The sequence below is a fragment of the Rhea pennata genome, chromosome 3 (assembly GCF_028389875.1).
Source record: "Rhea pennata isolate bPtePen1 chromosome 3, bPtePen1.pri, whole genome shotgun sequence".
Classification (NCBI taxonomy): domain Eukaryota; kingdom Metazoa; phylum Chordata; class Aves; order Rheiformes; family Rheidae; genus Rhea; species Rhea pennata.
The window spans coordinates 69,043,692-69,058,334 of NC_084665.1; the positions used below are offsets into that span (position 1 = coordinate 69,043,692).

Sequence of the window (14,643 nt, forward strand, 5' to 3'; positions counted from 1 at the left end):
CAATGTCCCTATATTCCTCCCAAGTGGCCTGTTCCTGCTTCCATCTTCTGTACACTTCCTTGTTCTCTTAAGAGTTTTGCCAGGTGCTCCTTGTTCATCCATGCAGGTCTCCTGCCTCCTTTTCTCTTTGGGATACACTATTTTTGAACTTGGAGGAGGTATTCCTTGAATACTAACCAGCTTTGTTAGATTCCTCTTCTTCCTAGTGCCCATCCTATGAGATTCTTCCAAAAAGGTCCCTGAAGAAGCCAAAGTTCCTGAAGTTCTGGGTTGTGATCCTACTTTTTGTCCTTCTTCCTCCTCATAAGATCCTGAACTCTACCATCTCATTGCCACTGCAGCCAATGCTGCCCCCCAACCTTCACATCTCCAACCAGTCCTTCCTTGTTTGTTAGTACAAGGTCCTGCAGCACACCTCTCCTCATTGGCTCCCCCATAACCTATGTCAGAAAGATACCATCAGTTCTCTCCAGGAACCTCTTGGATTGCTTGTGCCTTGTTGTGTTATTCCTCCAGCAGGTATCAGGATGGTTAAAGTCTCCCATGAGAACCAGGGCCTGTGTTTGTGAGGCTACTTCCAGCTGTCTGTAGAAGGCCTCATTGACTTCCTTTTCCTGATCAGATGGCCTGTAGCAAACACCCACAACAGTGTCATCCATGTTAGTCTGCTTCTTAGTCCTTACCATAAGCTCTCGACCATCATCCACCCCTGGGCAGAGCTCCATACATTCCAGTTGCTCTCTTACATAAAGGGTGTTTACCCCTCCTTGCCTTCCTGGCCTGTCTTTCCTAAAGAGTGTGTAGCCATCCATGGCCACATTCCAGTCATGAAAGCTATCCCAACATATCTTCGTAATCACAATGACATCACAGTCCTTCCCCCTCATTGACAGCATTGAGGAGAAAATGACCTGGGCCCTCAGACCCCTGACCACCATCCCCAAAGCTCTTAATCCAATATGATACTTTCCAAGTTGGCCTTGGCAGTACCATAGGTGCCCACATGGAAGAACATCAGGGAGTAATAGTTGGATGGGTTGACAAGCTTCGACAGTCTTTTCATGACATCTCAGATCTGAGCCCCCAGCAGGCAGCAATCTATCTAGACAAGTGGTCAGGTTGGCAGATGGGTGCCTCCATCTCCTGCAGCAGGGAGAAGCATGCACCAAAATCAGTCACCACTTCTTCTGCCTGTTCCTGCATGTCACAGGGTCCATTAGCCCAGCTGCTTCACTTGAAGCCATGTGCAGCTCCCCCTCAGCTTGGAGAGCACTGAACATGTTCAACTGCAAGTCTTCAGGAGGAAACAAGAGCCTTTCTCCTTGTATGAGAAGTGACGAGTTTCCAGCCTTCTTCTCCTACAATTATGACTTGTTCCACGTAGCACAGGGCTCATCTGTATCTCCACTGCTGTGGGGGTTGAGACTCTTGAAGCTATAACGTCTCTGGGAACATCCTATCTATCTCTTGCTCATCTTCTCAGATGCTACACAGCCTGCTTACTTCCTCCTTTAATGTTTCTCTATTATCCAAACACATTTGATAACGCATAGGAATAAGAACTTGAACAGCTTCATAAACAGTGTTTTCTATTCTCTAGTTCAACTGTGAAAGACATCATTTGTAAACGCCATAAATAATTTTATCATCATCACACCATTCAGTTCTCCCTTAATGCCACTTAGGTCCAAACTTTTCCCATCTATTACTAATACTTCTACCTAAAAGTTCTGCCTCTTCTCATATTCTTTCCCCTCAACCTGCTGCTATTTCAAGCTATAAAAGTATAACTGTAACTGCCAATGTTTGCACAGGTAAAATTAAATTTGGGTAAAATTAAATTCATTAGTAGTTTCAGAAAAGCTGGAATTCCCCTCAGTCTAATATCCAGATGTCAACTTCTGTGTAAGAATATTTTCTGTCTTTACTCAGATACCAGACAACATCATTCCAGGACAGTGGACCATAAATTTCTATTTGTTCTCCTATTATGATGAATTCAGCTATTGTAAAGATAGAGTAAAACTTGTGAGGAGAGTGAAGGTTACTTGTTCATTCTTACCAAGTCCTCGGTAGCAAGATACATCAGCAGGGCATTGGACGAGAAGGTTCTGAATTTGAACATGACTGTGGAAATATTGGGGTTCCAGCGGATTGGGCGGCTCACCATTGCATAGCTGTCACCATCAAACTGGACAGTCCCTTCACTATCTGCCACCTGTGGGCTGAAAAGGAGGAATTTCCAACTAGTTTCCCTTGCCATATGGAGTTAAAAAAAAAAAAAAAAAAAAAAAGAAAAAAAAGGAGAGAAAAGAAAAGAAAGGGGGGATAAAGGGATGCTTCCTAGGAGTCTGCCCGAACTTGGTTTGATTTTATATCAAAGCTCCTTTCTGACAATTGAAGCTCTAAGCTTAGCTCACTAGGTATCCAAAACAAAAGCACTTCTTAGAGGAAGACAGAAGAGGAACCTGTTTTATGTATCTCATGGTCTGTACTGATTCATTGGGCAGCCTTCAATGTAAAATAGCATTATGTAATCTTTCATGTTGTCATAAATCTTACTTTTGTTATTGTTAGTGATTTTCCAACTTTTGTGGGGATCCAGACTGAAAATTTGGAAACTGTGATTCTCTGTTTACCCACAAATTACAACACTGCAAGATCAGCAGCATCAGTGTCCCTCCACAGTTTTTTGGCACTCCTCTCATTAAAGAACAGAAAAGATCAAAAGATTGGATTGAGAAATTGTTGAATATGATCTTTATGATGTAGACTGCTGTCCATTTCCATCACACATACCAGATAGCTGCAAGATAGCAATGAGTTTGGTTAATCACAGACATAAATAGATTTGAATGAGGAACCAACATGTGAAATACTGGCTAGGAATATGTTTCTCATTTATCTTGACACACATTAAAGGATCTTGAATGTAGGCCTGAAGACCTCCAAGGTAACGTTTAACAGCAATTTGTTGCAAATACATTTTCTAGAAGAACAAGACTCCTGTGCTATTGAAACAACAAGCTAAAGTAAGAGGGAGCTTTTAATGCAGTCTTCTATAAATTTCAAAGTCTAGTATTCTTTTTACAGTCCTTTCTTTTTCCTCTTCCAAGCAAGTAGTTCTACACTATCACTGACTGAATGAGAAAATTAAATTTAGGTGGAGATCCACATAGAGGTTTATGCATCTCCACTATATGTTTGGAACTGAAACACATATACCCATCATCATGATGCTTAAATTGCCATCTAAGAGCCTACATTACTGGCCAAGGAAATCCTCTGGTGTTTACAAAATTATTTTTATTCAAAATTGGTGTTTCCATCATTTACAAAGGGCTAAACCTTTGTAGTCTAGTTTGAAAAACAGTCTATTCTTAACTTCACGGACTGGGTCAAGCCTTTATCTATTACTAGATAGGCATGATACAAACGGCCACTGCCAAATTCACTGAAAAGCAGCAGTACACAGGGACAATGCTACTTTCATGTGCTGGGTCATTGTGATAGCCATGAAGCAAGAGATCTACAATCTAAATCTTTTTAACATGATAACTCCCAGGTCTGCGCTGCAATATCAGGCTGTGCCTCTGTATGGGGCCACTCATCAATGTTGTTCTTGCAGCTGAAATACTGCACAGTAAATTGTGGGAGATTTGTTTGGTGGAAAGAGACATGAAGAGGAATTACAGCTCTGGAGAGACAACGACGCACCTGGAAAGGAAGAAACTTGGCGGCAGATTGCCTGAAGATTGTTCAGGAGCCTGTGTATGCCTATATATGTGAACCCTGGCCTGGCACAGCTGGGCCATTTAGTATATTTGGCACCTGAGCGCTCTGACAAGGACAGGAGATAAAACACCTTTCTCTTTTGAGGGCCTCTGCTCACTACACTGGTGGCTGTGAAAGGCACCCGTGCTGCATGAGAGGCCCAAACACCAGAGCTGCAGAATCCAATCTGTGAGCCGGACTCAGCCCCACTGTGGAAATCACATTCTCTTGTGATTTGACTGATCTTGGTAACTGGTTAGAAAGAGTCTCTCCACCACACTGCTGCTGCGCCAGCTGTTTTGTTCTGTTACGATCCTGACCTCTCAGATTTGGTGCTTCTCCTTTCAGCATAATTTCAACATAACTTTGTACTTCCTACAACTCTTGGTGTCGCATACAGATCATAGTTGTCTACTGGAACTTGATGGTTGCTGTAGGAATTCCTACTGCTTGTAACAGAAAGTGCTGTCATCACAGACAGGTTCATAAAGTGGCATAAGAAGTCACCAATGTATTACCAACCTGACAGCACATCCTTTGCAGTCACCCTCTATGTCCCTGAAATTCCACAGTCCTATGGGTTTGCTGTCCAGAAAAGTTTCACCCATACAGCCAGTGAAGGTGGTGACTCTTACAGCATCTGACTTCTGCAACAAGAAACCACAAACCTCATTAGAATTCAGTTTTCAGTGACTTACTGCATCTAACAGCACAACTGGCATGAAAATCAGAAATATGAGAAGATGCTTATTATTTTAAATCTCAAAAGTAATATTTAATCTGACAAGCCCTCTTATTGAACAACTGATCAACAAAAACGTTGTTAAATCAACAAGATTTAACTCAAATCTTGTATCAGTTAGGATAGAAAATCCTATTTATTTGAGACTGTGGGGAAGGCAGAATGGTTCCCGGAGAACCTGGGGCTCCTCCAGGCTCCCCTGCACTGTTTGCTTTCCAGGCTGACCAGAGAGCTGCCCACTGGCGCTTGGTGAAGAGCAGATTCTTTCCAAGCTCTGTCTGTGTTTTTTTTTAAGGCATCATGGAAGTTACTATGGGAAATACTGCCCACCATACAAGCCCATACAACAAGCACACTGTTTCTACTTTACTTAATTGTCAAAAGCCTGAAAACTGAGTCAATCATCCAAGCTAAAAGACTGACCATGAACTCAGTCAGCTACACCTATAAAAATCATGCTGCGTTTTGGATGCAGAAAAAAATACAGATGGCAAAGCAAGTAAACCTCATATCCCACCAAAACTCATGAAACTAGGGCCACAGGATGGGATAGTACTCATTTGATCATAACATGGTACTATGATCAAGTGGTATTTGACAGTAAACAGAATACTCAGCTCAAAATGATCTTTCTAAAAATACCTGGTTTCATTTAAATTTCACTTCATCAATATGAGCTGACTTAAAATCTATATACTTAGCTATTTGAGATAGACAAGCACCTGCTGTTTTCCATATAGCAATTACCAATATTAAGATCATGCAAGAGAATAAGACTGCAACTTGAAAATATTCAAGGAAAAGTATGACTCAAAAGACTTAATGTGCTGGTGATATTTCCCAAGTAATTGGAAAGGTTTTAATTAGCAACAAGTTTGAACTTAATGTCACTTCTGAGAAATTCATGACATCTAAGCATCATAGTCTTCTACTCAAGTCAAATGAAAGATGTTCTTAAAAACTGAAAATTAGTATTTTTTTTTTTAAGTACATGGCAAAAGTGCATGCAAAAAGGGATGTGGACAATAATTCATGAAATCTAGCTTCGTGCACTCCAAAACCCAGTAATATGAAAAAGCACATTTGTGAGACAAAGGTTTTGAAAGTATCAGTAATGTTGATAAACGTCCAAAGAGCTTCAAGTTCTTTGAAAAAACTAACCAGTGAAAAACTTATTTTGTGAGCTTGACAACAGTACCACATGAGAAAAAACTTACAAAAAAAAGTGAAGTTACCATTTTTATTTTAATTCACAGACTGTGCCTGAATAGAGTAAGTATGATAATGTTTAAAATCTTAACTTGGAAATGCACCAGTCATATCAAACTTACAACACAGTGTCTTCCTACCTTTGCCTTCTTCTTCAGTTACCTGTAGGAGAACCTGATTTTGGGATAGGTTTTCTGGCTAAGATGGAAAAAATGATTCTAGTAAAAAAAAATTCTAAAGAATTCTTATTGAGGTTGAAAACTTGGGTTCTGGCATCAGACTTCCTGGAGCATCCATAATTCATGTTCCAGTTTGGCACTGCATTTTGCATTTAATGTCTTTATTAAGTCCTAAATTGTGCTCACAACCCACCTCTGTCTCACTGTTTCTAACTAAAGGATATATATATATTAAAAAAAAATCATTTATTTTCAGGGAAGAGTTCATATTTAACCATTATCATGTTCCAGGCCCTTTTTATTTCACAGAATCACAGATTTACCCCAGTACATCAAGAGCTCTTGAACCCTTTTCCTTTAGGGGTTCTGCTGCCATTTCTACAGCTTATCTTTTTCTTAAACACACACTTCATGATGCTTCATTATTAATTCTTGTTGTCTAAGTGTAATTAAAATAATTTTAACACTTAAATTTTAAATATCCAAAGTTAATATTTATAGTATTCAATAGCAGTAAACATTAAGTAACAAGCAGTAGTTACAATACTAAATATTGAAATGCTCATTCCAATTTTCCCTCTGATAGTGCAGTTTAAGTGAGACAAAGTTCAAGAATGGTGAAATCTTTTATTAGAGCAGTAGGTACCACCTTTAGGACCTGGTTACTCAAAGAATAAATGCAATCTCTCATAATCACTTTGCCTTGCTTACCTTTTTCTACCATCAGGCTACAATACAGAGTTCTTAATTTAGCAATAGGCTATTTATAAAGCTCAGAACTAGATATGACATCAAGTAAGTAAAAAATATGTTTTTTATTAGCCTAATGTGACAGCTTTGCTGCAGAAGCTAGCACGAGGCACTAACTATTTTATGCCCTGGCACAATAATGCTGCAGGGAGAGCTATTGCTGTATTTCTGTAATACCTCTGATTCTCCTGTTTTTTAATGTAAATGTAAGAATTCTTTTCAAGGTGGAAATCAGGTCAAAGCTTTGGTCTGGGAGGTTTGATATTCTAGAGTTGTGCAAATACAAATGGCATTACTAGGTTTTAGCACTTGCCTCACTTGTGCTCTGATAACTCAAAAATGAAATCTAAAATAAAATCCAAATAAGCTTCAAGTTTTAGTTTGTATTTGAGTTTGAAGTTTCTTGACTATTTTGGTGGATCACTCAAGAGCAACAGGCCAAATGCCACCCAACCATGCATTCTGTGCAGTCTCAACTGAGTCGATGAAATTTAAATATTTGCATAAACCAAATTTTCAAGTGCTTTTCTAAATATGGAGCGATTAAATGATTCTTTTAATCCTGAATATGGCACTTATGATCCTTACCTGAGCCAGTCTGTCTTCCTGAGCCTGCAGTTATATTTTGATAGTCAAACATTTCATTGAGGTGGGCAGAAACGACCTACAGCCTTCTAGGAACTTGTGTGTGTTTGGTCATTATAGATGTGCAGCATTGTAAGCTCTGAACAGGACTGTTCAGTGTTTACAAAAGCTCTATAAACTCTTTTTCAGAGCTTATAGAGTTAGAGTTACTATGGAGACTAAAAAACAGGACTTAACAAGACTAGAAACTAACATTTTTCATCACTAACAAATTTAATTATGTTAAGCATTTATCTAGCTCAGCAAACCTCAAGAAGTATAACGGACCCGAGAAAAACCATCAGGTTTGGGAGGTTATACCAGCTCTCCCTGGTTTATTTTCACTCCCTTTGGAAAAACAGATCATAGCGATAGAATACAGAAAGCCACTGAGGCCACTCTACAGTGTAGAATCACTTCATTAATTTTATAAATATGTTTTGAGGGTTCTTGTCTACAGCTCACAAAGTAAAAAAAAGAATAGTTGTCTCTAGATAAAAAGCTAGAGGAAGGCAGTAAACTAGAACCTCTTTTTAAGGCTGCAAGGAGAAAAGAGAAAGAGAAGACAGCAAGACTACTTTTTGTAATGTGCAATTCTCCAAGGGAGTGCTCAGTTGACTGCTTTCCCTATTTCTCATAAGAAATCAAATGGATTAGAAAATGAACATGACAGTTATTTATATCCCTCTAAAGTGCTACAAGAAGCTCTGAGATACATGGCACCTGCATCTTGAGAACTTTACAATGCTCATTTTAGATAAACTTAGATAAATTTAGATATTAATTTAGATAAAGCAGAAAGCACAGATCTGAGTTCTGCTCATATGGAATGACTTGCAATTTTTTTTAGCTCAAAATCTCATGAAATATTTTCCCAAGTTTCTGTGAATGCTTGTCAAGCACTCTGTGTCACGGTTAAGTTAGCTAGTATTTGTGCAAGCCTGCTCACAGTTGCTTTTTCTTTGTGCAGAAGCCTCAACTAGGAATCTGATCGAGTTCTAAACTAAAGTTACATTGAGTGTGTTCCAAAACACATGGATATCCTGAAGCTGAAGATGGACTTTGAGGCACTGATTTCAAGGAAGTGGAATTTACATTTTCTATTCCTCTTGTATCCTCCAAGGCCTGTTTTGTCTTACTGTCAGTCCTGGAAGGTGGTATGTGCACCCACACTACAAGAAAGGGGGAGAGTCTAGCCACATACTTTCCAAGCAGAACCAGCTAGAAAGTTGAACCTTCTGAAAGCTAGAAAGGTGTACCATAAAATACTTGAGGACATACAAAAGATTTAGTGCAAATAAATGCTCCTTACATTTGCTGTTTGGGAATATTTAGATGTTAACTCTTTTTTTTTTGGTAAATTCTTTTTTTTGGAAAGCAAACATTTGTGACATTAAAAAAATCAGAATATTAATCAAGATCAAAATATTTCATTTAAAGTGTTCTGTAATTAGTTCCACTAGAAAATATATGCTAATTTATATTTATTGGAGAGATTTTCTTTTTGTCAAAAGATTTCTATCCTTTCTATTTGATATAAATTTTGTGTTCATTCCCCTTAAGTAAAGGGATATAGAAGCTGTCACTAGGAAAATGAATGGTCAAAAAGAAGAAAGAACAAGATCATGGGTCTGATGCGGGTAGATTTTAGCACGTAAAAGGAGGATGACATAGAGGAGAAACATCAACTAAAATACAGAAAATAAAGCACTGACACCAAAAGTAGACCAAACAGAAAGAAAGAGAAAGAACCTGAATACAAATGAATATATGTTGTTATACACATTGTTAGGGGACGGGGAGTTCACGCAGACAGAACCGAGTTCCCGTTGCTGTGATACCGAAAGCCGGTGAGGGCAGCAGCATGTCCAAGGTGCAGTCCCCAGCCACTAGCAGGAATTAGTTGTTTGGGCTAAATCCTGCACTAACGCAACTACTGGGCTTCTGGTTAGAGCAAGGTAGTGGCAGGGGGAGCCAGACTTCAGATCTACACACACGCCTAGGCAAATCCTAAAAACATTTCAAGAGCTCAGGTGTACTATGTACTACTAACTCACCTACGACAATGATGCCGACGTATTAACACTTATTATTTTTATTGTAAGATAAAACAGAGAACACTTTACCTTTATTTTTTCGGTTAATCCACCAACAAACAGCATGGCATTGGCATCTACATCCAGAATGGTATATCCAGGTGGAGAGACCGCTCTGAACGTGCCTGGCACAATGCTGGCTTTGGGGCCGTCCAGAGCTCGCACTGATATTGTGCCGTTTTTTCCAGTCCTAGAGATTTGACCAACACAAATTAAACACGTAGGGTCAGTAGTTAAACCAAACGCAGGGAACAGTCTATTTAACAGCGTCTTTTAGTAAAGTCATGTAATACTGATTTGAGTATGTTCAATTCTGATACCAAAGAGTAGACTTTCTGTCTTACGTCTGTGTAAGTTAAAGACATGATCACAAAATCAGTGTTTTTCTCACCTCAGTGTCCTTTTTGTACAGAATTCACTTTACAGATAAAATGGAACTTTCACTGAGTAAAACAAATAAGTGTCACTTTTTTAATTACTACGACAAAATTATCTGTAATTGTTTCTTGACTTAACGAATGATGTAGGCAAGGTTCCAAACTAGATTTCTGAATTTCATCAAGTTTCTTAGATTTTATTTCCTCTGAAATGAATGATCATGTGACACAGTAATGTACTTTACTTCACTGGGATGTGGAGAGTTTGCATTTTCTACAGCAGAACTCTCTAGTTGCTTATTAAACAGGCACCAACCCCACTATGTTTAAAGCTGTTACTTCTTTGTCCTCTATGAAACATAAAAAAATTGATGGCGACAACAACAGAAATTACTATTTTTTAATAGTTTTCAACATTTCTTGTTCTGTTCATTAGAATTCAATTTACGTAGCGACTGGCATGGAAGCCGTAGGCTGACATAGTTTCACAACAGCATGAACAGAATGTGGAGAGATATGATACCTCCTAGTCTATCAGGTATGTAAAAAAGTATTTCAAAGGAAACTTTGAATCATTTTGAATCCTTTTCAATAACGTGCTTAATTTTTTACTAGCTTACAGCAGTTTGGATAGTATCTTTCATTGAGAAGCAGACTCTTAAGCATTTATGGTCACAGCATAAATCAATGGTTCTTCCCAGACAGAGACACACACCTAATTCAACGCACCTAATTTCTAATAGGATCATCAAACAGTTGTAGAAATAAGCACTGAGTTGGACCCAAACCCTGTCATGTGCAAATGAACTATCCAGTATGTCCAATAATGTGGTAGAGAAGCAGCTGGGAGAAGAGGTAGGTGCTGGGGGATCATGTACTGTGGATTCATGGGTCACTTTGGAAATGGCTGCTTCATCTCATTTTTAGTAAAATACTGGATTTCACATGGTAATTGTCATGTTACTTTGGAAATTCCTAACATGGATGCATGATCCTGCAACCTTAACCAACACTAAAATATTCAGCATGGATATGGATATTTATGGAACTCTTATAACTCATGTGATTGATAATTAATGCAGAAAGACACTGTTTTAACTAAAACTCATCATCTTTTCCTGTAACAGTTTACAAAGAATGTGCATCTGTAAAAATGACCGTTTTTTAAATGATCTGTTGGATTTTGTTGGCTACCCGATTACTTGCTATCAGTTTTCAAGGTAAACAAAACATTTTTTTCTCAGAAACCAGATATTTCTGATGAAAGTGTCTAGAGAAAAGAAATTAAATAAAGATGATTAAATTCACCTAAAACTTTCACATGTAGCTTTTCTAGATTAAAAAGAAATTAGCACCGATGCTATCAAGGTACCGTCAAGTCACAGATAGAAAATTAAAAAATTTCCCTTTGATTTTCTAAAGTCTTGAACTTTGCTGCATGTAAAGATGCAAAATTCCTGATTTGTCTAATTAGAAGAAAAGATGGGCTTGAGGTATTGAAGTAACAAGCAAACTGAAAGTTAAAAGCATACCTCTCAGGAAGAACTGTCATTTCTGTTAAATAAAGCTTTATTGAAGACTCAAAGCACAGCAAGGAAGACTGCATAACATTAGGCTACAGAATAAGCTTAATAAAGCCATTGCTATCTTGTACTTAAATGATTCCCAGATTTAGAAATTTTACTGGAGCAGGGCTCTGGAGGGTGGAAAAGCCTAAAAGACCTGTAACACATGTCTACAAAAACTCTACAGAAATTCCTTTGACTCAGAATCTATTACCCTCAAAACAGAGCTGGCTGAGAATTTTCTTATCTTTTAATGAAACAAAAAAGTTTCCTTGGAACACTTCAGTCCTGATAAATTTCTCCAGAACTACAAAGCAGGGCTGTTAGGTAATTTTGACAGTTTCATATAACTTTATTCAATGGGCAGTATCTTTGTAGAAGTATGCCATCCTGCCTGCTTTGGAGTCTGGGATCTCAAGCCTTTCATTGTGCATACTGAATATCTGCAAAAATATTGCTGGAGCTGCTGGATCACTCCTAGATTAACCCATAGATTTGGCAGCTCTGGAAAAGAGGTGAATGAGACTCGCAGCATTTCCTAGGGAACCTCCAAAGAGGTATCCAGCATACGGGAAGGATAAATGAGTATACAGTTGCTCCATGTCATTTCAAAGTGTTGGACTACAGCAATTCATATTATCCTAGATCATTTTTTGTTGGTGTTTCCTTTTGATTTAATATTTTATCTTTTATTTCAAAACCAAGTGGATGCTATCTAAACAGACAGCTTTCCATGAAGCAGAATTTCCCCATTTTGACTTTATTTTTTTCAAAAGGGTTATTAATGAGAAGCCCTTAAAAGGGTTCTCAGTGTAGTAGCTGTTGAAAGATTAACAGTTTCTACAGATGTTTATTAAACTATTTATATTTGATGCCCTCTGAAAGTAAGTCATTGGCACTTTCAGTATATACTGTGATGAAATCAGTATTCAGGGAAACCTGATAAAAAACATCCAAGTGCAATAGCCCAGAAGGCACTGAGCAGACTGGCACTTCTTACGGCGTCTAACATGTCACAAATAGCACGGATGTCTCCCCTCTTCGAACAGAGTGAAGTGCTAACTACAGAGTCTCTGCCATAAATAATTCTTCCTTACTTAAGGAGGATGAGTGAGCTTAAAGCAAGCATTTGGCTAGTTTAACAGCAAAAACGCTTTCCTATCCTGTGCATGCCAATTCATCAGATGAGAACTTTTTGCTCTAGTGATAGCCAGTTCCTACAAAATCCGCAGATTAAAGTACCACCACCATTTTGTGGCAGATCATCTGAAAAATTTCTGTAACACCATCCATGCAGGCTTTGCTCTTTAGGAGATGCATGATGCAAATAAGATGACTTTTACAAGTCGTCAAAATTAAAATACAAAATACCATGTAGAAACCTTTGTTGTTTGACCCCTTGAGAATAAAGAAAATCTGATGGGTTAGATTTGCCTTGGTAGTTTAAGATTGAATTCCTGCTGAGCTGGGTTGATGGGTCTGCAGTGAACTTCTGATTCAAACGTCCTTCCTCCTCAAAAGTAGGGCACTGCTAAAACTCTGTCATTAACAGTTAAAACAGTGGCGATACCTAAACTGCGCTTGATTAAAATCACAACTAATCAGGGCCTGCTCCTAATCGAGGCCCGCTAAAGTCAGTGACACTGTTTACCTGAACCGGAGGGCTTCAAAAATATTCTTTCATATATTTATTCCATAGGCATATGGTACACTTAAGGAATAAACAATTTTTACTTTAATTCCATGCAAAATTTTTTAAATAAAAAAAATAATCCAAGATAACTTCTCTATATACAATAAAATGTAAAGTATTAGAAGAATATAATTAAAAAGACAAGCAAAATTGAAAGCTTCTTTGGAAAACAGACGCAGTAGTTGTTATTATTGATCTTACAGACTGGAAATTTTGGCACGGAGGTTAACTGAAGTGAACATCTCTGATAATTACTCAACAGTCAGCTTTTCCTATTTAGATTTCATTCAGTATATGCCGAGTGCTCTTGGGGGAATCACAACCTCTTGTGCCGCTGTATCTTTTTTTAAGGTCCCTTGGGATCCTTGTTTAAGCACTGCTATAAACCTCCAAACCCACCATATTATTATTATTATTGTGGCTCAATGTATCTCCCCACTGAACCCACTGGTAAAATTCAGCAAAGCCAGCACTTCCTCTTAAGCCCCCATTCTGGCTGCCTGCCACTTCTGCCACGTTGCTGGGAAAGTCTGTGGCTGGAACTGCACAGAAATTTAGAGAGAAAAGGTGAGGGAATTAAATGAGCCAAACTCTCTCCAGCAGCTTACGGAGGGAGTCAGGAGTGTTAGCGGATGGACTAAAATGTTCAAAGTTAAAAAGCCTTCAGCAGGGTGGGTGATTTATGAAGTCTGCCTTAAGAATGCAAACCCAGTCCTAAGCTCTCCATCTTGATCCCACAAATCCAGCCAGTCTCCGCAATGTAATTCTCCTAAACAGTGCTCGAGACTCCAGATTTGTGCAACTGTAATTGTTCCAAATTGCTGATCTAGCAGTTTGCTCCGTTTGCTCAAAACTAATGGCATGGGCACCCTCTAGCAAGCACAACCGGCTTAATAGGCAATGTGCATTCGTAGGATGGCTGAATTTTTAAACCATGCCCTGGCTCCACATTCTGCTGAAGCAGCTTTCTTGTAAATGAAAGTCTGGCATTACTGTGTCGTGAAGCTATTTTAGTATGCACAATATGAACTGTATTAAACTGTTGAAGGTTTTAACAGTAGGTATTGTACCCCAGTTTGTATTTTCCTTGCAATAAGGTTTAATTAAGCCCGCTTTTGGAGAATGTGTAATAATTTTATTTATTTCTCTGCGCTGAATGGCTGATTTCTATGATTCCAGTTAATTATTTAAACTGGATACCATTTCCTCTTCTAAATGCTAGAGATATAACAGGAATTCAAGAGCTCTTTTTTTCTTGCTCCCTCTCTGCCTCATTTGCTAGCTATGTTATCATGCCTATGTTTAATACTATGAGAAATTAACATTTAAGGATGCAACAGGAATTACTCAGCTCTATATCAAATTGCCTTATAGATAAATTACTAAGATCTATTCAGAACTACAGGATAAAGGATATATACGTGTTGTACCTACATAGCATAGTTTGCTATTAACCCCCCCCCCAATGACATGGCATTCTTTACATATGAAATACTGTGCTGCTTATACTGAGCTCTATAATTTATCTAATAACAAAAGCCAACCTCCCCCCGCCTTGATATTAATACTCATTAGCAATAAAATCTTTTGCAAAGACAGAGATTAAAAACATAATCTGGATTTTTTTTTTTAAT

The 14,643-nt window shown here is 38.3% G+C and overlaps 1 protein-coding gene across 5 annotated transcripts in view; it reads right to left on the reverse strand.

Annotated features, from left to right (window-relative positions):
* Positions 1-14,643, reverse strand: part of LAMA2 (laminin subunit alpha 2) — a 377,777-nt gene that overhangs the window by 34,830 nt on the left and 328,304 nt on the right. For all 5 annotated transcript variants that reach the window (XM_062572565.1, XM_062572567.1, XM_062572564.1 and 2 more), the window contains 3 exons: positions 9,405-9,564; positions 4,297-4,421; positions 2,063-2,225 (listed from right to left, as the gene is read on the reverse strand). In XM_062572565.1, coding sequence (XP_062428549.1) covers positions 2,063-2,225; positions 4,297-4,421; positions 9,405-9,564 — 448 coding nt within the window. The remainder of the gene's footprint in view (positions 1-2,062; positions 2,226-4,296; positions 4,422-9,404; positions 9,565-14,643) is intronic.